The sequence below is a fragment of the Halictus rubicundus genome, chromosome 12 (assembly GCF_050948215.1).
Source record: "Halictus rubicundus isolate RS-2024b chromosome 12, iyHalRubi1_principal, whole genome shotgun sequence".
In the NCBI taxonomy this organism is placed as follows: Eukaryota; Metazoa; Arthropoda; class Insecta; order Hymenoptera; family Halictidae; genus Halictus; species Halictus rubicundus.
In genome coordinates, this window is record NC_135160.1 from 9,770,992 (window position 1) to 9,796,472 (window position 25,481).

Genomic DNA, 25,481 nt, shown 5'->3' on the forward strand with positions numbered 1-25,481 from the left:
GAGTTCGTCGTAATTTTTCATCAATGAATTCTCCGACCCGGGCCAGAGAGCACGCTCGATATACAGTCTGGCGAAAAAGCTCGATGTGTATCATCTGACGTAGCGGGTAAAAAAAGTCGATTTTCTTACATAAAATTATTATTATAATCCATTGAAAATATTCTTCTCGTAGTGCTTCCTTAACACTAGGTTTACGGAGCATTAAAAGTGAGTATTTTACATTACTTTATGAAAGCAAGAAGAATGTGTCTATCCAAGTTTTCAGCCATTTTTTAAATAATATGTACCTAAGGAAATAAGTTTGTTCAGTAATTCCACGTAGATGGATCTTCACAATCTCAATAATCGTAAATTAAAAATATTAGTATCCGTCATTTTGACGGGTCCCGTAAACCTGGTGTTAAATTCGAAGACAGATACCCGTTTACTACGCTTCCTTTAACACGTTGACTGCCATGTCACCCATATGTGGGTGACGTTATTATTTGTCCAGGTTTTGAAATGAATTTTTACGTTAATATATTCGTTGGACCAAATTTGATTAGGATCTGTACAATTCAAGAAAGTTGAAGGACTCGTCAATATCACACATTTAATTTCTTTCAATTTTTATTTCATTAAAAAAACTTACTTTGATTTTATGGAATTTTTGAGGTTTCTAGTTTGGCGGTCAAAGTGTTAACCATTTTTTCGGTTCTGAAAGCATCACAAAATCTCGAACAATTGATGGTGTAATATTCGAAGATTCAAATGTTCCTGTTGGCCTAAATTACCTTATCATGAGGAACGATCCTCCACCTCTAATTTGAGCCCCCAAAGCTCGGAAATTCTCACGGAAACACACCTTTAAATCAATTCGAAGTAACTCGTTAAAAGTCAACCATTCTTCCCTGAGCTTTCGGCCAGAATTTAATAATTTTTCGACATTATTTCGAATTTTTCTCTCGGCCTAATTACCCTTTCGTAAAGTGCAATTTTTCAACTCTACTTTAACCCAAGGATTTTTCATCATAAATCCCTATTCCTGTCATATGAATTGTACTATAAAAGTGCAACGCTTGCAAATTAATTTCAACTATTTCTTAAGCAAATGAAGACAATATCATGAAAAAATATTTCACAATATTTCATAGCTTTGATGATGCAACGCTCTTTGTATTATCTCATAGATAAATGTCACTGGTCTTGTGTCATTCCAGAATTAATTAATGCAATTGAAAAATGCTCGAAGTCAAACAGCAATAGCATAATTAACCATCTTCTGATAAACATTACATTCTTATAAATCCATCCACACAGTAATTAAAGAGAGATTAGTAACTTTCAAAGAAGAGCATACTGAAACATTCGAAATAAAGTGACAATTCACTTGCTTATATTGCAATTACGCTTATACTAAATCCGACAGACGTCTGCTTGTTGCTCGTAAACACACGGCGACTGCACACGCAGAATTAATAATTGGTAAGACTAAATCGTCCACTTATATTGTCAAACAGTTTCGCTGTCGGCGACGCAGCAATACCACGGAAATGATGACATAACAGACACTTGGTCCCCGTCGAGCACAATACGTGACTACATTCTCGAATCTTATCGCAGCTCGCTCCAAACACATCCGCGCATGTTCTTTTGTCCCGCTAATTGAGGAAAATTATAGATTTCATTGGCATGCCGTTCCCACTTTATATTACACTCCAAAAAATGCCAGCCGTGAGTCATACACAGCCGCGATCTTTGAACGCATGCGACGATGATTGCAGACAGCAGTCACGCGAACGCGCAACAGCACACCAGCGTATACATATATCCACATATATATCCGAGAATAATATCTCGTTAACCGTTCTGTAGGTTTTTCCACGAGCATCGTCGTCTAAAGCCTCCGTTTAACTCCGGCCATTTCAAGAAATCGTTTCGAACGAGCATTGCGATCGCCGTTCCCGGCTGACAAAGGTGCATACTTCCGGAGAACACCGAATTCGAGTGTTCACCCGATCCGGAAAGTGCTCAGCTTTAATTAGTCGCATTCATTCAGACCGGCTCGTTAATGAAATTCCGATGCGAGGAGCTAATTAAAAGTTTCGTGAAACCCGAGATACAACGATTCCCGGATTGTCGCCCACCGTTGTCTTTAGATCTTTATCACCCGCCCAAGACTATCGCAACATATTACCTATTTTTTAGAGCACTATAACATAATTCGTAACACGGACCCTCCGCCGCAAATTTTGTGTCAGTCTGGGAGCCCAAAAATGGAGATTCGGGCGGTCCGACTGCTCGAACGGCGATCAAACCCCATCACAAAGGGATGGGACCTGTCCATTCGAAGCTCGCCCCATTCGATGGATAGGATCAGTCGTGTAAGGGCGCAACGAGGCGCGAACATTCGAACTGGGTGCCGCAGGATGAACCATGACGCGGACCACGTGGTATTTCCGAGGCGTCTAGACTCCCTAATTTAAACCGACTCGCGGATCTACCGGGCGTTTCGGCCCCGTCTAGCCGCTGTCACAACGAACGACTGAAATATGAGAAACACTTTAGCCTCGGGCCCGCTAACTCCCGGATGAGCAACGGATTTTTTCCACGGTGATCGTCCGCCGATCAGGAAACAAAGGAGCACTGAATGGTGCTCGAGAACACGCTGAAAGGAAACTGAACCTCGTTGACGCTTCAACCACTGGGCGACTCAACATCAGCTGTTTCCTCTTTGTTCGCCGTGTTCTTGAAATCATAGAAACTATCTGCTTGAAAGTCACACGATGTCTCGACGAAATCGGTTTTGGAAAAAAATGGCTAGAGCCATTTAGCTCTTTGCGGCACAGGGAAATGACCCACCATGCCGTAAAATGCATCAAAAAGGTGGGACACTTTTAATCCCACCGTGCTCCAAAGAGTTAATGGAACTGCTTGATACTTCTGATGTTGGCGCCTTTAAATAAAAATTTATTAATCATCTCGTGTCTCATTTATTCATTTTCGTCATAATCGCATAAAGTCCGCAGTCTAGTCATTGTATGGCAAAGTTTGGTTTACTCTAGTCAATGCCTGTCGCCTAATAGCGTACCTTTATCTGGCCCAAGTGAGAGTTCCAATGTCTATAAAACGTTGCGAAAACTTTAGAAGAACGCTATTTGCGCAAAAGAAGGGTAGCGATTAAAGCAGACCGCGCAGAAAGTTTTACCGCCGCGTCGCCGGACAGTGTGGACTCGAATCGAATCGTTGGTCTCGAAAATAGAACGGAAACGGCATTATGCTGTACGGTTTGCTAACCGGGAGCTTCCATCCTTTATGCTCGATCACGGCTTAACCGGCGCGCGTCTGCGTCGCGGAAAGTAGCGGAAACTACCGCCAAGAGATGCATTTATTGGCACCGGCCCAGTGGAGTCTCTCTTCTCCAGCCTGCGTCTCGCCAAATGTAATTGTGTTCCGCGTGTACACGGGGAAACAACGCTCGGGCAACATGGCGGGTGACGGAGTCGGGGAATCTTGCGCGAAACACGGGGAAACATGGCGGCCGCGTTTACGCTTCACTTCAATGGTCAAAGCACTTCCCGTCTATCGCCGGAACGCAAAGGCTCGATCGCGATATTAAGTCAGGTATGAACTACCCTCTGACCCGATCCATCGATCGCGACGAATTAAGGCCAATCCGACGGATAAGATACCCACTCCAGCCCGGGGGGATCGAGGGCTGCGACGATCCAGCTCGCGACTACGAAAAGTTTGCTTTCGTGGGATAGACGGTTCGATGCACTCGTGGCACTTGCATGCACATTGGCGGCTCTGCGCTTTAGGCTACCTTCGATCATTCGGACGCTTTTGTGCCAAGGATTCTCGTGGTATGATCAGAATCTTCATCATCAATTTTCTTCGACATTGTTTCGAACCTTCTTCTTTTATCTTTATGCAAAGTGGAAATAATGTCTAGTGTTACATTTTTTGAATGACTGTACTGTTTTGTGTCAGAAATTCATAAGACCCACAGTCTACTGATAAAAATTCATAGATCGTAGCAAATAATTTAACCGAACTGTTGGAAAATTTTCATCTCGACGGAACGTTTATAGCCATGGATCCAAGATTATCCATCGGAAGGCTAGCATGAATTGCAATCGATGCTTGAAGAATGGTTACAAGGAGATTTTCATAATCGAAGCCCTAAATCAGCCCACGGTTCGCAATTCGTTCAGCGGGGACCGGTCTTGCAATTGTGATTTCGCTGGTTTATGGTTTAGAAGGCGAGAATCCATTGTGTGGGTGGAACACGGAGACTGTACTTTCCATCATCGTCGGCACAAAGCGACGGGTCCCCATGGGATCGTGCGCAAGCCGATCCAAACAGCGGAATCGCGTGGTTTATTCGAATGGAAAATATATTCGAAGGTGTCCGAACCGGCTCGGTTTCCGCGCGGACGGTCTATAATCTATAATTATCCGGAATGTTGTGACCGATTCCAGGAAACGCTGGTGCCAAGCGAACCCCGCCCACTTAACAGTATTATTAATTGCAATAAGGAGCAAGCGAGCGGTGTCTTCGCTGACTCGAATTACGGGACAATTTCCAATTAAGAGGCGGGGACGGTGTAATTAAGTCGAAGTGACGGTGCATCGCCGCGGCGGTGAACCGCGAGTCGTCTGCTGCGGCGGCCTGTTGTTTCAATTTACGTTTTCCCGTGCTTTCACGGCTGGCCAAATCCAATCTGGCTGCGATGAACAATCGCGAGCCACCGAACCCGCGACCCTTCGTCGTCGGAGCATCATTTTCCAAAAACACGAAAGTGGAATTTCGCGTCAGAAATGATCAGCCGTCCGAAGAAGAGGAAATTTTATTGCATAGGCTGGGACTTTTCACGACGTAATTAATTTCTGTTACGAAAGACCCACGGTTTACCAATAAGAGTTGACAAGACTATCAATAAACCGGTGAAGTCAATGGTGTACTTTATTGGCTGAATTTTTGCGTTTAATGGTATACTAAACGTTCTTGCGTGTAAAAGATAGATAAAGTTGTTGGACACTCTTAGACCGGACGTTCGATCTGTGCGAGAACTCCAGGTGGAAATGTCGCCAACACTCTTCCTTTGCATCGAACCACTAATCCTTTGTTCAGGAAAAGTGGTATGTGCATTTTGCAAAGGGTAACGAAGGGGACATTGATTTTACCGAGGCGGAGGATGAATAGAGAGGAAAGAGAGAACAGAACACACTACCCGAAAAAGGTTTCCTGAAGAGGATAGAGAGAATTGAAAGGCTGCAAAGGAGAGCGGGAGAGAGGGTACACAACAGACAGAGAAGAGAGAAAGAGAGAGGAGCGGGAGAGTCAGACGGTCACCCATCCTTCTGGCGCACGTGGCGGAACATCGTTTTACGTGGAAAGCGACGCGCTTCAGACGAAACCATGCTACCAACTTCATAATGACTCTCTTTGCTGGGATCCTTTATTTTCTGCAACTAAATATGAACTGCACTCGCGTGTCTGCAATATTAATTCTATATTATTTAACATTTTACATGGATATTTTGAACCCGTGCCACGGCGGTTACCGGCTGTTGATTTTCTTGTAAACAATCGTCAGAAAATATTTATTAATAATAACCATTGACGACTATGATCGTCCACAAAAATTAGTAGATGTAATTGAAAAGAATAAAGAGAGACTTAGAATACTGGTACATTACTTTCTACGCATCAAAATTATGCGAGAAATTTTTCATTTTGTATTCCACAGTCGACTAATAAAGAACTGTAAAAACACAAATAATAAACACATGACTTTGTAATTATAGATACTTGTGAAGGATAAGTGTGCTGTAAATATTAAAATATGTTCTAAATGGATCAGAACCATATTTCTGTGGTCGTAAAACGTAGCAGTTAATAGACACAATGTTAATAACACTGGATAACAGGCTGGTCTGGAATGTTGCAGAGTTGCATCGCGTATCAAAGGAAGAATCGACGATTAACTTGAAGACGAGCGGAACATAGCTATCGCGATATCGCACGATATGCACATCAAACCGTTGGCCGACCCGAGGTGGATAAGACGTTGTTCGACGCGATAATGGCAGGAAATTAATGGCGAGGTGGTTAGGGATGTCGGACGACGTAATGAAGAGATCGCTTTCCTTATTAACGTGCAAACTCATCCTGCTTTAACTCGCCGGTGAAAGTACACCGCACTTCCCTCGAGGATCGCGAAACATCTAATGCCTAATACGTCAAAGCTGCAATATAAGATAGATATTCAACGGAAATCCATAAGTACATAAATGTATCATCAAACTTTTACGGGTAGAAAAAGCAACGCTTAAGTGCCATTAACGTTGAACAGTGGGGTCGCATGATCGAAGACCTCGAAGAGAGTTCAATTGTGATTAATGGAAATTTGATAGGAGGCCTGCAAACAATTACTGTCAATGCCGCGTTATGAACGGGTAATTGAATTTTACGGCTTCATTACACAGGTTACGACGGAACTGTTCGCGCGGTTAATAAAAAAGAATAATATATAATTATTCGTAATTGCACGAGAATAATCTATTACTCGGAAGTCGTCGCGAAGCAAAGCAACATTGTGTTATGTCGTTTAAACGTACATTGGCAATTTAATGCTTCGTGAAGTAGTTGATATTAAGATATTCATTTACTGTGCTTCAGAAGGTGCATTTTAATGATAGGTAGATTCGTTGATTGCACCTGAATTCCTGTATTCCATCAAACGGAGAGTTAACAATACTTTTCCGTCCACCGCGAACCCTCTGGGTCAGTTCACTGCCGGTTTCCATTTCATTTCCGCAGCTCGCACTCCAACGACGAGGCTCTGCCGACAAATAAATAAAACGACGAAATGCACGAAATCACCGGCAGAGAACGGATTAAAATTGGCTCAAGAAAGCGGTGTTCCGAGCGGCGCGGTTCTCGTTTATTTTTAATTGCGCCGCGGAAACAATTTCGACGCGGGTTTCCTCGCGCATTTAATAAAGTCGTTGGCTGAAAATTGAATTTCTTTTCTCGTTACGGTTGCCGCGAACAAGCGAGTGGGGGGGGGGGATGGTGGGGGAAAAGTTTAATCCCTTTATTGTCGCGGTATTACCGGCGGACTGGTAATCCCGATACAAAGCTGCCGCAATATAATCACGGGGGAGGGTGGGAGTAAAAAGGCTCGGCGGACATTAGTAACGGATAAAGGGTATTCTGACATCCGTCGCACAATATCGTCGCCGCTCGACGACTTCATAAACGTAAGTGGCAGTCTCCTCGGATTAACGTAATGGAATAAATTACTTGGAGCGGCGGCGGCGGCGGTGGCCCGGCTCCAAGGAGTCTCCACGGTGACGACGATATCCGCGGACCCGGGACTGCTTGAATCTCATTATCTTCCGCTTTTTCACGACTGTCTCTTGACTAACGAACGCTCCTGCGAATCCGTCTCGGGTCCCAAGCAGCTCCCCAACGAGCCGGGCCACGACACTTAGCCGGGGCTCCCCGGGGCCCGTCGAGCGGAAGACCAAAAGGCGAATTAAAGTTTCATCATCCGGATCAGGAAGTGCTCCGCGGAGATCGCTCCTCGAGGCTAACGCGTCCCCCAGGGCCGTCCCTCCGACGTTTTTCGAATACCCACGAAAAGTCCCGGAAACTGCCCGTGCGCAACGACTCCGGTTTTCGATTTTTTGCTGCACCGACAGTTTTGATGGGATTTTAATGGGCCGCGTGATCGCCATTGTTTCGCTCGTACAATAGGCAATCTTGTTAAAAAAGAAATTGGCCGGTTCGAGTGGAACGTTTTTCGTCAAAGGAAAATGAAAATGAACATTGGTGGAGCGATATTACCAGGTATTGTTGGGGTGGTGGGAAAATGGTATTGAAAGCTGGGTCACTGTGTGATTGATTCGGTCGATTAGCTTTTGTAAGGTAGCAGAATTCAGTTATTTGTAGAAAGCTCGTTAGAAGTTTTGGTTAATATGGTTGGTCAATATCTGATATGATTATTAGACTGCAGATGTCTACACAAAATACAAAATTGTGTCCATCGACTGCGAGAAGCAGGGACTGACATTTACTTTCTTTAATAAGTTAACCCTTTGCACTCGAAGGTATTTTAACTCCAAAACGAAACATTTCTTCTGACTTAGAATATTTACCTTGTATATATTTTCTTTTTGTGTTATACACATGAAAATGGTGCATTTTACTCGTACAATACTGAAGTGTTTAGTAATTTATTACATACAAACACATTTAATAGTGCAAAAAATATTTTGAATAATGATACAGCAATTTTTAGTGGCGCCTTACAGTCGCCATTCGGGTGCTAAGGGTTAAAATCATGTAATCTTACACGTTAATCTTTCTCCTACACATTGTAGTCGTAAATTCATAGTTCCCATATTTTTCTTGTATCAGCCACAGCTCAATCAGTCTTACGCGTCGCCAGAACGCATGACGTTACGCTGTTTCCACGTCTCCTGTTCATTTTCTCGCGTAGAATCGTCGGTGTGCGACATTCAGAGGAATCGCAAGTAAAATTAGCAGGGACAGGGGAAACGCGATTGGAAAGTTCGACAGGAGGAACGGTCGTGCACAAAACGGCCGTCGGCGACGCAATACTCGTGTGTGGAACTCGTTACGCTCGCATTTCCTTTTATTAACCGGGTCCCGGTCGGGTATCGGCGTCCGATATTTTCTTGTAACGACCCGATCCGTCATGCCCGCCGGTCCACGGGAACCGCTGCGTTTCATTGACATGCAAACGGAATTCGTGGTTTCTTTATTTCAGCCCGGCCTAGAGTTGTTGCGAGACGCGAGATATTTCAAACCGGTTGCCACATAACACGCTGTCGCGCTTCTTGTGCCGCATTCCGCGATCGTTATGCACTCGTAACCTTCTGCATGGTCAGACCCGACTGTAACCGATCAACGGGCTCGTCCCGTCGGATTTCGAATGTTTATTGTTCCCGGCCAGTTACAACGAATTCATGCAAACCAGTGCGCGCTGAAATTTTCGCAGTCTGGGATCCGGAAGTCAAACCCTTGCGTTACGGGGCAATGTTTCTCTTCGAGGAATCGACTCGGGTGCAGCTTGACAATGTATATAGTTTACTCCATATATGTCCCAAATGCCTAGCCGATAAGAGTCCCAGAACTATCCCCACCGAGGCCTCTGGAGCTTTGCTGTGCTTTTGTACGTATCTCCTCGCCGATACATGTCCCTGGCTAGACCCGTGTTTTGGACATATATCGAGTAAACACTGTACCTAACACTGTATTAAGATATTTATTTGCTTGAAAAGTGGCAAAAATATAACAGAATGGAAACTGTTATTGAATAAATCCGTGAATAAGTATCTTAATTTGAAGATATGTGGCAGTCGTAGTGTTGAATGCTTTTTTTTTATAAATGTTTGAAGCGTTTAATTGGAAATTTGAATTTCTACGTTCAATGGAGCGTTTTGATCAGTTTTCTTTCAGCATCAGAGGAATGATTGAAGGAAGAATTGACTAGCACCAGAAGATTTGATCTCTTTAGTGCTATCTAGGGACAAAGTCGTCGACGGGTACACAGTCGAAGGAACTCCGTTGAAAGCTTCAAGAGCACTTCTTCATTCTGATCCGCAATTATTCAGCGATCCCGTGGGAACAGCTATCTCATCGTCGGATAGCGTGTTCTAATAAAACCCGTCCACGCGATCGTTGCCGCGGACGAAGTGCAAATCATCGCGGAAACATTCATTGACAGATCAGTCATCGGTAGCCGAGTAGAGAACTCGAGGCTACAAAGTAACAATAATACAAAAAGGAGGCTCTTCTCGTTAGTGCCCGAGAAATTTCTTTCTTCCGAGGGAGAGACATAACGCATCCTATTCGAGAAACCGTGTACGATTGCTTACAATTAAATCATAGTTAATAGCAGATGTGTCTGGACGTTTCAAAGAGATACGGTTTTAATTAGCGCAGAATGTATTAATAGCATCGGTCTTTAACTGTGGAGGAACAAAGTTCTTATCGTTTTGTTTACGACGCTTCTTTCGCCGGAGACGGTTTCTCCTTGATCTCCAATCAATCCATTTTGTTGTTTCTTCATCCTATGATTTATCACATCAGTCAATGACAATTAAATCACTTTAGACTATCGACTTACATAAACAGCCGATGCTCGTCTTTCACATTTTCCTTAGAGTAATGGGGCTAATCTTTTCGAACTCGAAGCATTAACGCACAATTTCAGATTGTTATTATCCGATAATTAAACTGTGGTTCTAATAGAACATCTAATCATCTGTTTGCTCATCTATAAAATCCTTCCATTACTTGTCCGCAAAACTAGTATTGGAATTAAATGGGTTACTAATTTCGAATTATTGACACAGTAGCAGCGTTCTTGAAGAGATCGAGTTATCTCGACTTTGCGAGACATTTGGGCGTCGATATTTGCCAGTGAACGTGTTGACTCGAATTGAAAATAGCGGGGAAAAATTAACAACATGAAAACAGGAGATTCTAGCTAGTAAATTAACAAATTGCGTAGTCCAACGTCGTAGTTGCGACAATCAATGGACGCAATTGGCTCTTCACAATTCGTCTCGCCACAGAAAAAGCGGTGGCTGGTTGCCGTGCCGGAGGAAGGGTCGATCAAGCTTCTAAACAAAGAACCATCGGAATTACCAGAATAAGTGTCCCCTAATTAACAATTTCCCGCGGGGCAGCGAGGGGGAAGAAACTGAAACACGGTTTCACGGGTGAAGGGCGGCGAGTACACACAAGAACGGGCAGGGTCGATACCGCGTATCCTCTTAGAGGCATAATGAACGGTTACGGGGTACGAAACTTTAACATTTAATAACGGCCAGGCTCTCGCGTCCCGCAACCATTCTTCCCGGTTAACAAATCCCTACTGCACCGAGATTCGACGAACTTCGGCAAAATTTCAACTCCGGATCGCTCTCTCTCTCTTTTCCGCCGCGATGCAAAACGGAGCACGTAATCGCGACTATGTTCCCCGGGATCCGTGAAATTTATCATCGCAAGCTCGTTCGGTGTCGATCGTTATTGCTACCAGCTGCCTTTGCGTGCTCGTAACAGGCCCGCAAAGTTGCTTATTGGTGGAAAGCGTCGCTCGCTGTCAAATCGAGCGTAAACAGTCGTCGCTTTCTAGCGGATAATTATGGGCAACTTCGACGGTTTCTCTTTGACATCTTTCTGCAACGTGACGACACGATCAGCGACCCGTTTACTCGACTCTGAAATTGTAATATCGTTCGCACACGGTGTCGTTTAGATCAACCCTTTTGCTTATCTACGAAACTGTTGGCGATAAAGAAAAAGTACACTAATGTCTTGGGATGTGCGAAAATTGGCGGACTAAAAAGTCACCTACATCGTGCACTATTCCTCGATTTATTATCGCTTGCATGGAACGTAGAAAAGTATACCGAGTAAACAGAACATCAACACTAATGGCAAAACGATTTCGTTCCTAATTATTATTTTATGGAACTTTTATCAGGATGCTTTTGTGGTATTTTTCCACAATTACGAAACCATCCTCTACTACAACACTTTTCAGTATAAATACAGTTTCATAAATCTTTCGGACAATAATTTAAACAAATAATCTACACAACACCACGATGGTATTGACGGTACGTATTTCATAACGAATATTTCAGTTCGCCGCGAAGTGTGAGTTTTGAAACGCATCAGAATGCGAATTTATAGAGAAATTCTAGTTGTTCGGATGTCCTTGGCGACAAGTTCAAACAATCGGTATACATCGCCGCGGTCGTGTCCCGTATGTCAACACGGGTTGCACTGCACATTCGCACAGTAGTTTGTTGTCCATTTTGATTATGGGCCAGCCGAGCATTTCTCTTTCGGGTTTAACAGTCGCAAGCTTTGTTTTGACGCGGTCCGCAAAACGGTGTTCGAGGTCCAGGGGGTTCAACGATTTCGGGATCAATTCCGGGAACGAAATTTCCACGCGACAGCGGGGAAAGAGTTTGCCGAACAATTCTACGGCAAATTACAGCGGGGATTAGGCGAGCAGAATTTCCAGCGGGAGGGTATTCTGTTTAATAGCCCGTTGCAGAATTCATTCGGCAAACGAAGTTTTCCGGTCGGCCATTATGAACCCCGGGGTCCGTGGAGTGGCCGTTCTTTGGACTCGCCACCGGGTACTATTTACCTTTTGGCGAGAACGAAACTAGTTTCGCGCACGCTATAATATCTCCCGGAAAACTATTTCAATAACGGGCAAGGCTCGTCCGAAAATGGCGGCGCATCCCATTTTTCGCGACCCTTCTTCGCTGTACAGAAAAATCTCGTGTAATTGAAGCATTCGAACGTCTCCGGCGAAATCTCGACGCTCGCGGATTGATTCGAGAGAAGATATACAAAGTTCGAGGTTTACGGCTGCCGCGAGCAATCCCGTCGCTCCATTCAGGTTCGTTTTATTATCTATAGCTACAGAATTCATGAAGAACCTGCCCTCGCTCTTTACGACTCCGCTCCTTTTATTGGATTCCCGTTTTATTCGCGGGGTTATACTGTCGCCTTGATAGAACAGATCCGATCGAGACAGTGGCCACTTAAATTAAACAGTGCTCTCTTCAACATCTTCCTACTTAAACCTCCATTATATGCCTTCATTCTTTGGTCAGAAAAGAGGAATCATAGTTTACATTTCCAATTTTCCCAATGGCCTCGGGAATCACCCCTTTCAATTTTTCAATTTTTCAATTTTTCGACATTTTTGGGACTAAATAGTCCAAGCGTTCGAAAGAAGTTAGAGAAACTTGAAAATACAGAAATTTTGTTGTCCAGTTAACCCCTTAACATACAATGACGAGTTTGACTCGTCATTCATTTTATGGGTCACTGTAGACTTTGACGAGTTTGACAATTTTCACGTAACTGTTCAGTTGAGCGAAATTAAATGGTATTCTTCGGTCGCATCAAGTTCCATTTAATTTGTATGTCAAGGGATTAAGGGTTAAACAGGAAGGGTCGTTGGAAAGAGAGGTCCGCGAAAGTTTCGCCTAGCTGCCATCAGCCATAGAACCATGTGTCACTTATATTGAACGACGAACGAACGTTATCGGGGTGCAAGCAGCGGAAAAAATGGCGAGGAGGAGTCAGGGCGTCGGGTCGAGGTGATTTGAGGGAGGGCCAGAGGCGGGGTTCTTATTGGATCCTGATCGAAAAGTTGCAGGTTTTTACAGGACGCGGAAAGTCGGCGACGTTCGGCTTCCCTCGCGCGGAAATTTCGTTATTGAATCTCGCTTTCGTCGTAAAAAATGACGACCCAGGTTCGTTCCGTTGGATTCGGTTCAAATGCGTCCATGTTTCGTCCCGCGAATTATAGCCGACTGCGATGTCTCTGTACACCGTGGAACAGAACGAACCGACGCTCGGTTCTTTAAATTGTTCTCCGCGGAATTTTTGGAACCGTCTGCGTACGGTTCGTTAGCGGCGCCATTGCCAAACGCAATAATAATGTTACTGCACAGCGGCGCGGGCAACTGTGACCCATTTTGACGAAGAATATTCTGCCATTATACGTATGAAATTCCTAAATCGCCAGTGAAAAATCGCGTTCATCCTTCATTCAAAATGAAACAATGAAAGTATGGAGAAAATTGTGTACAAAATGGATCCACTGTAATTTTGTTCTTTTTGCAGATAGAAAAAAATTGTGCAGGAAAATTTGTCATCGTTTAACAAGCTCTATCCTCAAACAGCGCGAGTTTTTGCAGGAGTTGCAAAGTGCAATTTTATAGCGACGAAAATTCTTAGCACAACTTCAACAATGTGAAAATTTTAAGAAGGTTGCAAAAGTATAATTATACTAGTTCGATCGAAACGGTGACCGTAGATTAAAAAATGAGCAAAAAGTGGTGTGTTACTGCACACGTCGACCTAAAAAGATTCTAATCCCGTAAACAGAGGAAAATTAACCCAATTGAGCCCGGAGCGCTGCGCTTAGGGTAATTAAAAGGCGCGGGGTAGTTTCCCGGTGGCCTTCGCGCGACTCATTGATCTTACTCCTCGGTAGGAAGAAACAGTACCATCGAAAAACGCCACAAAGCTTCTCATTGTTCAAACGCCGTGGATCGATTTTCGTCGAAATGTGTAGCTGCAGAGAGTTGGTTCTTCAAGGGCGGAGACATCTGTCATTGACACTGGCCGCCGAGAACGAGGTTGCATAATCAGATGTCCCCTATCCGGCTTAACTGATCGCTATATTACGTCCGCCCTTGGTGCGCCCTTGCGTCGGTGTCTTTGTTAAATGTTTACACTGCTGTTTCTAATGATCCCTCTTTTTATTTGTTCTGCTTGCTTGTGACACACTCTCTGTTATATTCATGCAATCTAGACGTTGGTAAATTTGTTTAAACGGTGGAGACATTTTTTTAGAAAACGTTTCGCATTCGAAAAATGTCTCAGGACCAACGACAATCATGTTTAACACAGGACAATCTCGCACTGTCGTAATTTCATTAGAATAATTTCATAATCCCCCGCAGAATAGCGTTTGCCTTGACCCGTGGATCGCCCGATAGCTGGAACAGTGTACCAGCGATGTTTCCTTTAAATTTCACACATGCATGCCAATGTCACGCCTAATCCACGGCACTATAAAACCCATTGAAACACGCTCGTCGGAGCCGGTTGCTCGAAAGTCTACTCGAAGCCGACGAGGCGTGCGAGAACAGAGATAGATCGTTGCCGGGGCGGCACCGGCAGCGCCGCGACGCCTCATTGTTACGTAACCGTCGTCGTGACGCTCCATGGAAAATCGTAGCCATCCACCGACACTCTCGTTTTCCTTTTCAGCCGAGCTGGGCCGAGACGAGCCGAGCCAGGCGCATTCAGAACGGAAGTGCTTCTCACCTAGCCGGGTATTGCGGTCCCGATGAGCGCCGGCTCACGGATAAAGGAAAAATACCGGCGAATGGAAAACGAACGAACGGACGCGCGCGCTCTCTCCTCGGCGTGACGACGCGACGCCCAAGAACGAGGAGAGCCTCGAAATGTTTGTCCTTTAAAGTGCCTCTTCCGCGCGGCAGGCAAATATAAAGCGGAACCGGAGCCGCGCGCGTATTGCCGGCGCGCATTCGCCGCGGAAGTTTGCTTTTGCACGCGAACTTTCAGCCCTGGCGCCCAGAAAATCGCGGCTCTCTCGCCGACGTAATAGGGATTCCCTGTAATCCTTTAAAATGTTTGGGACACTACCGAACCCCGCATCCCGCCGCCCCTGTTTCGCGACTGATCAACGCAAATCGTGTTTTCGCCGCGATGATTTTGTGTCAGTGGGAGTTTGTCGCTCCCGGAAATCCCGCGTGTAAATATGGCGACTTTCGTCGCACCAATTCCTATTCGCGTACTCTCTAACCCTTATTCATCCCTCTGTTTCACATGTTAACCCTTCGGGGATACATCAGTATATTGACTTTGACGAATATTTAAAAATACAAGCGGTGAAATTATTAGAGACACCTTCATACTTTATCATTCACTTCCTACAATTATCCAGTTGAAATTTTAAAAAAATTTTTTATATGAGGCGTTCAGTAAACTCTCAAGGGAACTCAAATTCCTTGGTCTACTTTCAAAAAGTTATTCTCAATTAAAACGCGCCCGAATGTCATTGAAAAACACTGTATTATGTGTAAGAATTTGAGAGAACGTAGAACAGAAGGTAAAAATGATCTAAACAAATGGAATATATAATAAATAAACAGTATTTCCAATAAGAAACAAAATTTCAATGAACAGAATATCTTTCCTTCGACACTCGAACGCGTAAAATATGTTTATCTCTCTTATCTGATGATTGAACTGCAATATTTTCATTCTACTACTGTGATGCATTCAATAACGTAATCCTGCTTCTCGAAAATATTCGAAATATTTCTTGGCAATACCAGCAAAGCGAAGAATGTAACAGTATTGAAGTTCGGGCAACCGTGATATTTGTATTCAGATTACTTTTTCGACCACACAAAATCTATCCAATAAACCCGCACGGAAATATTAAAAAATGAAACACGCCTGTTTTTATCATTACTCTTTTAATCGAACGTCATTTTGTAAACTCGTCACATGCAATAAAACGTTTCAGCTTTAAAGTTGCATGCACGATTTAAAATTGCAATAAACAGTAAACGGCGAGTACATTAATTTTAAATCGAATGCAGAGAACGTCGGAATTATCTCAAAAAATTTGCGAAGATTAAATTATAACCCACAAAACAGAGTACAAAACATTGAAAAATATCAAGAGCTCGATTCGTGACCAGCATTGGCCATGCATGCAGTAACGAACGTCGCTCTGTAACGACCAAAGTTCCGACTGTTGCTATAGCCACAGGGGCAGCGTGATCCGCAATTTCATCCCTCTGTGCGAGCGCGTCCAAAAATTTGAAATTTTTCGCCGGTAGCGCGGGATATTGGCGTACAGACAAATGCTTCATCAAAAAACATTGCAGCAGAAACTTCTGAATAAAATAACACTAATGTTCAATCATCCGAGCGAATTGCATGCTGCGATACCATCCGACGAGCAGTTGTATCGTCGCAGAGAATCTCTGCGCCGAAAGAGAAAGAGGAAGAAGGCGACGGTAGGGTGTAGCCGAATACGAAAAGTATCGTTTCAGAAAGTTCCACAGCATCAGGAAGTTTTATGGACTATTAAAACTGTTCGGCACTTCGTTGGCCTTTCTTTTTTTTTCCCCAGCGTCGCGAGATCGCACGATACTCGTCCCGCGAATGCTGATTGCGGACTATTCAGGAGAAAAGTTCCGTCCCGGGATTCTTCGGGATCGCCATCCTCCCCCTTCCCATGAATTTTTTGAAGGCTACAGACATTACTCCGCTTCCCTTCGGCCGAATCGATGACCCAAATGCTTGCGGTAGATCGCTGCCAAATCGATACACGAGAGACGTTCCACCTTCAAATCAAGTCACTCTTCGATCCTCTTGCGCGTTCAACGCTTTGACGAACATGGAATATTGTCCGACACGCAAAACCGATTCGTTCGAGTGCCCTCGCACCATTCATTCATACTGCAATCAAATGCTTCTGCGAAAACGTTGTTCGACTGGCATTCAAGAGAATGCGAATGCGTGTCGAACTCTGTTTTAGAATTAGCAAAAGAATTAGAAAAGAATTTTATATTTTTAGTAACCAGACAGGGGATCTTTATGCAAAATAAACATTTTCTGCCTAAATTGAAATAGATTTTCTTTGTAATAGTATTTTGAAATTCTTCTAATATTCGTACCGTCTTTATTTTTGTTAAGACTTCCAAAGTGCCCGCACGTAAGACACTTGAACCGCCTGCGATATTCTTTTGTCTTGTAACGCGTTGACCGCTGCCGCGTGATCGCCGATCATGCTCTCGACCGCCGAACCATGAGCATGTGCGCGACCGGCAGTCTCTTTACGTACAATTAAACATACAGTTACGTACAGTTAAGTGCTGTGGTATATTCCATTTACCTGACCTCCTGAGAAGAATCCCAACAATTTTTAAGAATGCAATAAAATCCCCTGTCTATTAATACCATAGGAGCATGTAGGACGCGATCATTTGTTCCTTAATCAAGAGTCGACGTACCGTCCTTGAAGGGGCCGAATCGCAGCAGGCTCATTTCAGGGTGCGTGCCCGGCGAAGCAACAGGAGAGCCAAGTTAAATCTGCATGGAGCCGCGCGTCCTCGAAGGATAGCCTGGCGAGATCCGGTGTCCTTGTGCCTGATTCGGGGTCGTCCTCGGGGCCGAGGGTGTTCGCGTGATCGGATTCCGCGCGATATCACGCGGAATATTAAATCCCCGGCGAGCCGGACATTAATCCGTGCCTCATCGTTTCGCGATCGCGCGGCACATTCAATACGGAAGTCTCGCTTTGTCCAATCAGAGGCCGGCCCGACGAATATAACCTCTCTGAATATTCACGAGGCGAGGAGTCCACTTGACATTTCCATCGAGGCGATTTCGCCGGCCGACGTGTCCACGCGGCCCGATAGCTTCGAACTAGACGCAGTTTCTAGCCCAAGGATGCCGTCCGGAGGATGAAGATGTCCGCCGAAGGTTGCGACCGATCGATCGAGCCTCTTTTCTCCTGCACGATCCTCCTTCACGCTCGAGAGTTCTCGGACCCACGCCACGGCGGATGCGAAGCTTTCACCGAGGGTAACTATCGAAAACTATGAAACGATCCCGGAGATCTGTGTCCCGCGCCGGGAAACCGGTTTCACGCGGACCTTGCTGTCGGTGGGTGTTGTCTTCGGCATCGGCTCGGAGGAGCGTGGCGCACTCCAGACGATCGAGAACTCGTTGATCGTTGTAGGATCAATCGTTCGTAGAGCGAATCGACGTCTCACCCTCCCAAGGACCAGGCTCGAGTGGTGGTTAATGACTGGCGAGCACGTGACAGACACACCCTGGATAGGTGGGCGCGACCGCCGTCGGTATTTATGCCAGGCGAAACGAATGTTTCTTTAATCACCGGTTGCCCACAGGTGTCCGTCTTCGGCGATGATCAACGATTGATCAACCTGCTCGTCCTCCAACGATCTCCCGGCCGTTTTTAGCTCCGTCGACGGATTTGCGCGAGGAATGTCGCGAAGAAGGCGGAACCGGCTGTTTGTTTTTCCCCGATGCACTTGAACCGTATCGCGTGACGCTGCACACAGTCAGCTGCGAGGCTTCCATCGATCTACGGCCTATCGGCTAATCCAATGTGTCCCGCCACTGGCAACGATACCCCCGGACTGTCTGCGAGAATCGTTATCGCGACGAGCCGATCGTCCTCGTCGACGCCGGAGAGTAATGTCGCCACCGGTATGTTACGTCCGCTTAATCGATTTCCCGGCGAACAGCCGGCAACACGATTGTTGAAAAATGCTGACGACCACGACGCAACCCTGCCACGCCTTTCCGACGATTATGGCTGGAACGAGAGAAAACCACTGGTTGTCGCACCGCGACCACCTAGCCGCACACTATCCTCTCGTTGTGGGACACACCGACAAACGATTCTACACGCTACACCCTCCGCTTCTGGGAACTATTAGGTTGGTGCCAGTGAGATTCATTGTTGCGTGCCGCTCTTCAGCGTGCCGGGCTAAACGCCCAACCTTCGCTGTCGCTGGTTTCTGGACGGGCCGAAAATTGGGGGCGCCGGGCATTTTCTTTTTTTTTGGGAGAGTTTCGAGATGGAAAGATTGGTGAATGCAAACATTTTCGGATTCGTCTAGTCTAGAGTTCAGTATGTGCGAACATTGGAAACATATTTGATTTTTAGCTCTTTCGTGTAGCGGGAGATTTAGGATTCCGGAACGTGGAGCCATTTTGACCCAGACGTTCCATATAAATTCTAATTTTTTGGAAGTATTAGCTATTTGTTCAATAAGAAGGTCAACATTAATTTTATAGTAGTAATCTTAAAAATATTTTAAACAAATTAGTGACTGTCACAGAATCGTCAAAAGTACCCGTCTTGCGAGGGTTAAAGTAAATTTTGAGTACTTATACGAGGTGTCTCAACGAGTGGAACAAACGGGCATTAGTTTATTCTGTTTGTAAAATTACTTTTTTTAAACTGAATATTTTTTCGGTTGACGTTTTGTTTCCAAGAAAATCGAGTTTGAAAATTCGGATGCTACGCGCGACCCAGCACTCGGAGAAAGTAGAATTGGTCAGCCATGGTCAGACCCGTCGATAAATTTCAACGGCGGGTGTAACCAGCGAATTTTTGGAAAACATTTTTCACGTTGAAAATACGAATAACGATGGACACTTGATTTGTTTGATTGAATTATTTTTGGTAGTACCCTCGAGTTCGGATCGGTATAATCCTCTAAGGGGCATTTAACTTTCCGTTCGTTTGAATAGTGTATGCTTTGAAATGAATTGTAGGAACCTCCTTTGTGTAGCATTCGATTCTTTGGTACCGCTTTTATGTGCTATTCAATCTTCGGTGCTATTTTTTATACGTCATTCGGTGGTTTTTTTTACTATAGATACAGTTTGAGAAATGCAATTGTGCATACTTTGAAATTCCAAGAAGGATCGAAGGTGACACTATAGTTTGAGATAACTACTCTCACAATTTAAAATTTGCATGTTCAGCGATCATAACCAAAAATAATGTGAATTTTACTGCACATGTGAGTGGAGAAGCTTAAACTCGTTTTCACGAGACTGTTTTAATAAAAATGTTCTGCGACAAGTGCTCTTTAGACGGAAAGTGTTTCAAGGATCTGAGGCTACTGTAAACGGAACAGTTCTTAAGCTAGACTCTCTTCTTCGTCGCAATGTTATCGTTACACCATCTTTTCGTCAGAAGGGGACTTTTATTTACTGCAATTTTCCAGCCCTGTGACTAACTCACATCCGAATCACTCTCAACGCTATATCTCTTGTTTAAACAAGAGAAGGTCAGATTAAGAGGATTCAACAATTCCTAATCCTTCTATCAATGTGATAAATACTTCTTCAATCCGCTATATAAATGTTATCGATACCAATGTATGCTCACAATTGAAAAATCGTCTGCTTATCATGTTCCGCGATACGTGTAGCACCGACGGCAGACGCGTTTAAAACACATAATTTCGCAGTAAGTTTAAGGTTGATAAATATATTAGAGTGTGAAAGCGTGCAAATTAATTTCTTATTGGTTGATTGAACCGGATTTTATGCGTGTACGACAAAAATGGGTCGGTGGACTTTCAAATAATAGAAAGACTACAAGAATTTAAAAAAGTATTATTTTCAACCTACTAGACTTTTATTAAAGAAAGAAAGACATTTCAACTTGAATTCTGTCTCCCGCGATTTTCCATAAAGACCCTCAGTCTAATACTAACATATCACACAATCAAACCACCAAACAGCCTAAGTGAAAGTGCTCGTCGCAAACCGGTGTTAACAGCTAAAAAAACCCATTAAAAATCCTATTAAAAAAGATGCCCACGCTCGATCCAAAAATACAATAGTGCATCGGGAGAGAGGTCCACCACACGAAAGTGCTACACATGTGGCCCGAAACGCGACCGCGCAAGACTTATGGCAGTCTCCGACGGCAAGCACGCGCCGCAGCGACCTTGGCGATTACGAAATCGGCGAATGCACCAGAATGACACATCCTAACGTGCACCAACCTAATATCCATTCCGCAGAGCGCGGATTCCCATGTTCGGTCTCATGTTCAACGGAAATCCCGAGAAACGGAGGCAAACGTCGCGCGATCCTATTCGGGGGCCGAGGATGATCCAGTATCGAGGCAGCTACCTTGACAGCGGAAGTACGCGTCTCTACGTTCGTAAAGATCTACGTTGGCGGTGGTTCGAGGGGGATCCACGAGATCTCGTTCGACGAACGATCGCGGAAGAAAGTCGTAAAAACTGGACGGCGAGTCGTGGAAACGCGCGGCGCGGCGCGGCCGTCTTCGTCAACGGTATCGGGTGCACTGGAGCTCGACCTGGCTGGCCTGTTTACATCGTGCAGGAACGTGCCTCGGCCACCACACCTTGCCGGGCTTCCGTCGCCTCGACACCAACACCGAGGCGCCGGTGAACTATCTCCTTCACAACAGAAAGAGAACAGCTTTGTGACCAGTCGACCGGCGGTTGATTGGACTGTGTGCTCGCTCGCGATGCGATGTGCTCGCCTCGCCTCGCCTCGCCTCGTCTCGCCTCGCCTCGGCACGTCGAGGCTGGTGTGGCTCTGCCGTGCCTCCAAGAATAGGATCGATGCACACAGCCTATAACGACTGACGCAAATAGGCTGTGGGATTTTTAGCCCACGCAGGAAGGTCATGGGATATCCGTGCAACGATCGATCGGGATCCGTTCGGTGCATTCTTCCGCATAAATCGCACGGCGAGGGACGCTCGCGTGCGAACACAAGGCTGCGATTATGATTGCCACCACGCACGGGATGAGACTCGTTCGGATGAGCTTCTTCTTCTTCTTCTTCTTCTTCTTCTTCTTCTACATGCTTCTCGTCGCCTCTGACGACCATGGTTCCACCGGTTGGCGCTGTCCAACGGGAACGGTTTAGGCTTCATTTGATAACTAACCATTCGTAAAAATGACGAAGCTAATATCTCGATCGCACAACGTCGACCGATCTGCTTACGACATGACCCTCTCATGACTTTTCGTAATTTGTTACGGCAATGCACTATGCATCTACAACGTCAGTAACACGGTTTCAGAAACTACTCGATGAAAACTCGATTGGAACATCTTTTTCAAATGCTAACTTTGCTGAAAGAAATTAAAGAAATTATGAGTTTTAATTAAAAATTGAATTGAACTCGTGCGAGACGTGCTCTTGTATGCTCACGAATACTTCTTTATGGAGACCAGGAAAAACTGATTTCACCGACTGAAAGATTCACTGTGACGGAAATATATTAAAACTGTCGCAACTGGATATTAATTAAAACAAGCTTTCCATAATATAAATCGATAGTCACCACACATGCATAAGCATCCGCAGTTTAATTACCGTATACGCTTTTTTCTTTTTCCGGGTTTCAAAAAGACCGAGCGCACAGAGAGAAAATCGGTGAACCTTCTTTTTCGGTTTATTTTTCACCGATACGGCCGGCTCGGTTATGCCACCGTCAAGCCCTTCATTCTCCCGGGAACGTAAACACATTTATTAAAAATTCATCCGAGAGCCAGCTTGAGAACCGATAGAAATTTATGAAACGACCTAATGCGTCGAGCTCGGATGCAGGTTGGGATGCAGCAGCCGCATCCGCGTCAGTCTCTCCACGTGGAAGCTTTTCCGCTCATGGTGTGTGATCGATCGGGGCTATTAATAATTCCGGTTGTGACGGCGTATAAAAAGGAGTTAAGGACGAGGCCGGTCTTTTCAATCGAACTGCGAATCAGCCGGCCGGAAAAAAATGGATCGCGACGAAACGGAATCGCGGATCGAGATCTACCGGCAAGGATTATTTACGGCGCGCGGATGCCGTTCCGCGACCACGACGGGGAACGAGCTTGGAAAGAACGACTGTCACTCGGGAGCAAATTGTTCACCGGGATAACAGATTTCACCGAGGTATGAAAAACCCGTGTCCGACTCCCGGGATGAGTTATCTCCCGTGACAGGAAACCGGTTCTACCTGGAATTCTTAGATTCGACCGTGATACCGCGACACCGGTGTCCGACAGCTGCAGAAAACGTTCGCGTCACTTCGCAACCTAAATACGAATTTCGTACGCGATCGCGGAGAAACGTGTGCGAGACGCCTGTGAAATTACCTGGTTAACTGACACGTATGTGTATTGTTTTTCTGAAATTAGAATCGCTCTAAAAAGAAATGAAAATCTGTATCGATCTTCTGTTAACCTTTCCCGCTACAATTTATTTTACGGTTACAACTTCTTTGATGTGTATAATTTCCAAGCGGGAAAAGAAAATTTATATTTATTGCAACGCTTTAAGGCGAAATTAACCCTTTCCACTCGAGTGGTGAAGCACCACTAGAAATTATTGTGGCACTATTTCAAAGAAATTACAAAAAATGTTACAAAATATTTGTTAGATTACAAAATTTGTATTTAATAGATTACTAAACATTTAAATATTATATGTAGAAATAACATGAAAATATTGCAAGACGGAAGAAAAATTTAGTTTTAGATTGAAAATAGCGCCGAGTGCAAAGGGTTAATATAGAATAAATAGAAGAATAAGTGAAGACTGGGTTAGGAATTCTGGTTTGATTACCTTTGAGGAAGTCCTCCTGAAAAATGGACAAAAATAGGCACCGATTCGAGCCGTACAAACGGAACACGATTGGTCAAACTGAAGTGTGAATGAGTGAAAACTACAAGACGATTTCTTGTGCAATCAATTTTGCCATCAACTTAGCAATTTTATGGACGCCTCGTAAATTTGTCCATTTATCGACACGTTTAGCGAAGTCCATATTATAAACGGACAAAAATGGGCGAGCGGAGACCTTCGCCGCAGGTAAATATGACATTTCGGTTAGGAGATCGCGTTCTGTTTATGTACACGCGTCGCGTGCACCGGCGACTGAGCAAACATGTCCGGCGTTAATGAAGGTGCATTACATTCCTCCTAACTGCACGAGCGTCGTCGTCGCGGCGAAGCGTTTCGGTAAATCGAGCTAGTAGCGCGTAGGCAAGCCGTCCTTCGTCGCAATTACAGCGAGAGGAACGGCAAACAAATTCTTCTTCGCGTGCGTCCGGTAACCGGTCGCATAATGCCCATGCAAATGAGGAAGTCAATGCGCGAAGAGGCAAGAGAGAGAGAGATCGTTTTGCTTTTGTTTGCTTCGGACACATCCGAGGCGAACTCCTCTCGAGCACTTAGAACTAGATTGCGGCGTTCATTGCAGTCGCAAAACAACGCACGGGACGGGACGAGCCGGCACGGAAACAGCAACAAAATGTTGATTTTATTTTTCGAACCGCACTCGGCAAAAATTCCCTCGGCAGCTGCGGATATTTATGCAATGGATCCGATCGCCACGGCGCACACTGTTCGAACTGTTATGGGAGTCGGCGCAGAACATTAATAACTTCGAAACTAATCCGTTTTTCAGCTAACACCTCCAATACTTTTCTTCAAAAGCACAAAAAATTATCTTAATACTTTCATTACGTAGAAACCTTCGAGCTAATTTTTCTATTGCCATTTATTACTGCATAAGTACTGAACAACTTTTGTTTGAACAATTTTTTCATCAGGTTATCGGTAACGCGTAAAACATGACACGCGAGGGCAAATAAAATCGATTGCTATTTAAAGTGTAATGGAAAATTAAAATCTCGTTCGACCCTACTCAACTTTTACTGCACACCGCGTGGCATTCTCGAGTGCGTACTACAAACGTATAAACATCCGCATATCCCTCGCATGTGATGCAATCGCGGCGCCCGTCCATCTTGTTGACATTCACGGTGACCTTTAACCGTCGAGGCGGAGCTGCGGAGATCGTATGGAATTTCTTAACGCTATGATTCGTTTATAGGAAATAAAATTTTTGTGGCGCTCGTTGTTTTAGCGTTCAAATTGAAGTGGCCCGGATCCACGACTTTTAAAACTATATGCAAATTTTACTGTGTAGAGGAAATTGTATTGGAACCGTCTTGGAATGAAAGATAGGGAAAACTTTTAGTAGAAAATGAGCCGAGGATTAAATAAAATATGAATGTAATTTTAGCATTCTATAATAGTAACAAAGATAATTGCATCTCTTCTTAGAAATGTTAATTTAATTTCGTCGTTCTACAGTAGCGACAAAGATAATTGCATCTTTTGCGACTAAATTATTTACATACGTTTTTCAATAAGTTTGCACAATCGATGAAATAGTTTTAAATATTTATGTGGTGAAAAGCAGACAGACATTTCTAACGTGGTGCAATTTTTATAGCCGCTACTATATGTAGACATACGATGCTCTCACAAA

At 44.6% G+C, this 25,481-nt stretch overlaps 1 protein-coding gene across 2 annotated transcripts in view; it reads right to left on the reverse strand.

Annotated features, from left to right (window-relative positions):
- LOC143359657 (phosphatase and actin regulator 2) overlaps positions 1 to 25,481 on the reverse strand; it is a 349,047-nt gene that overhangs the window by 307,126 nt on the left and 16,440 nt on the right. Inside the window, exon 1 of one of the 2 annotated variants that reach the window (XM_076797760.1) lies at positions 17,629 to 19,057. The exons of the other annotated variant lie outside the window; for it this stretch is intronic. Within the exon in view, the coding sequence (XP_076653875.1) occupies positions 17,629 to 17,662 (34 nt within the window). The 5' untranslated portion in view covers positions 17,663 to 19,057. Of the gene's footprint in view, positions 1 to 17,628; positions 19,058 to 25,481 lie in introns of those variants that run through there. 2 annotated transcript variants of the gene reach the window in all.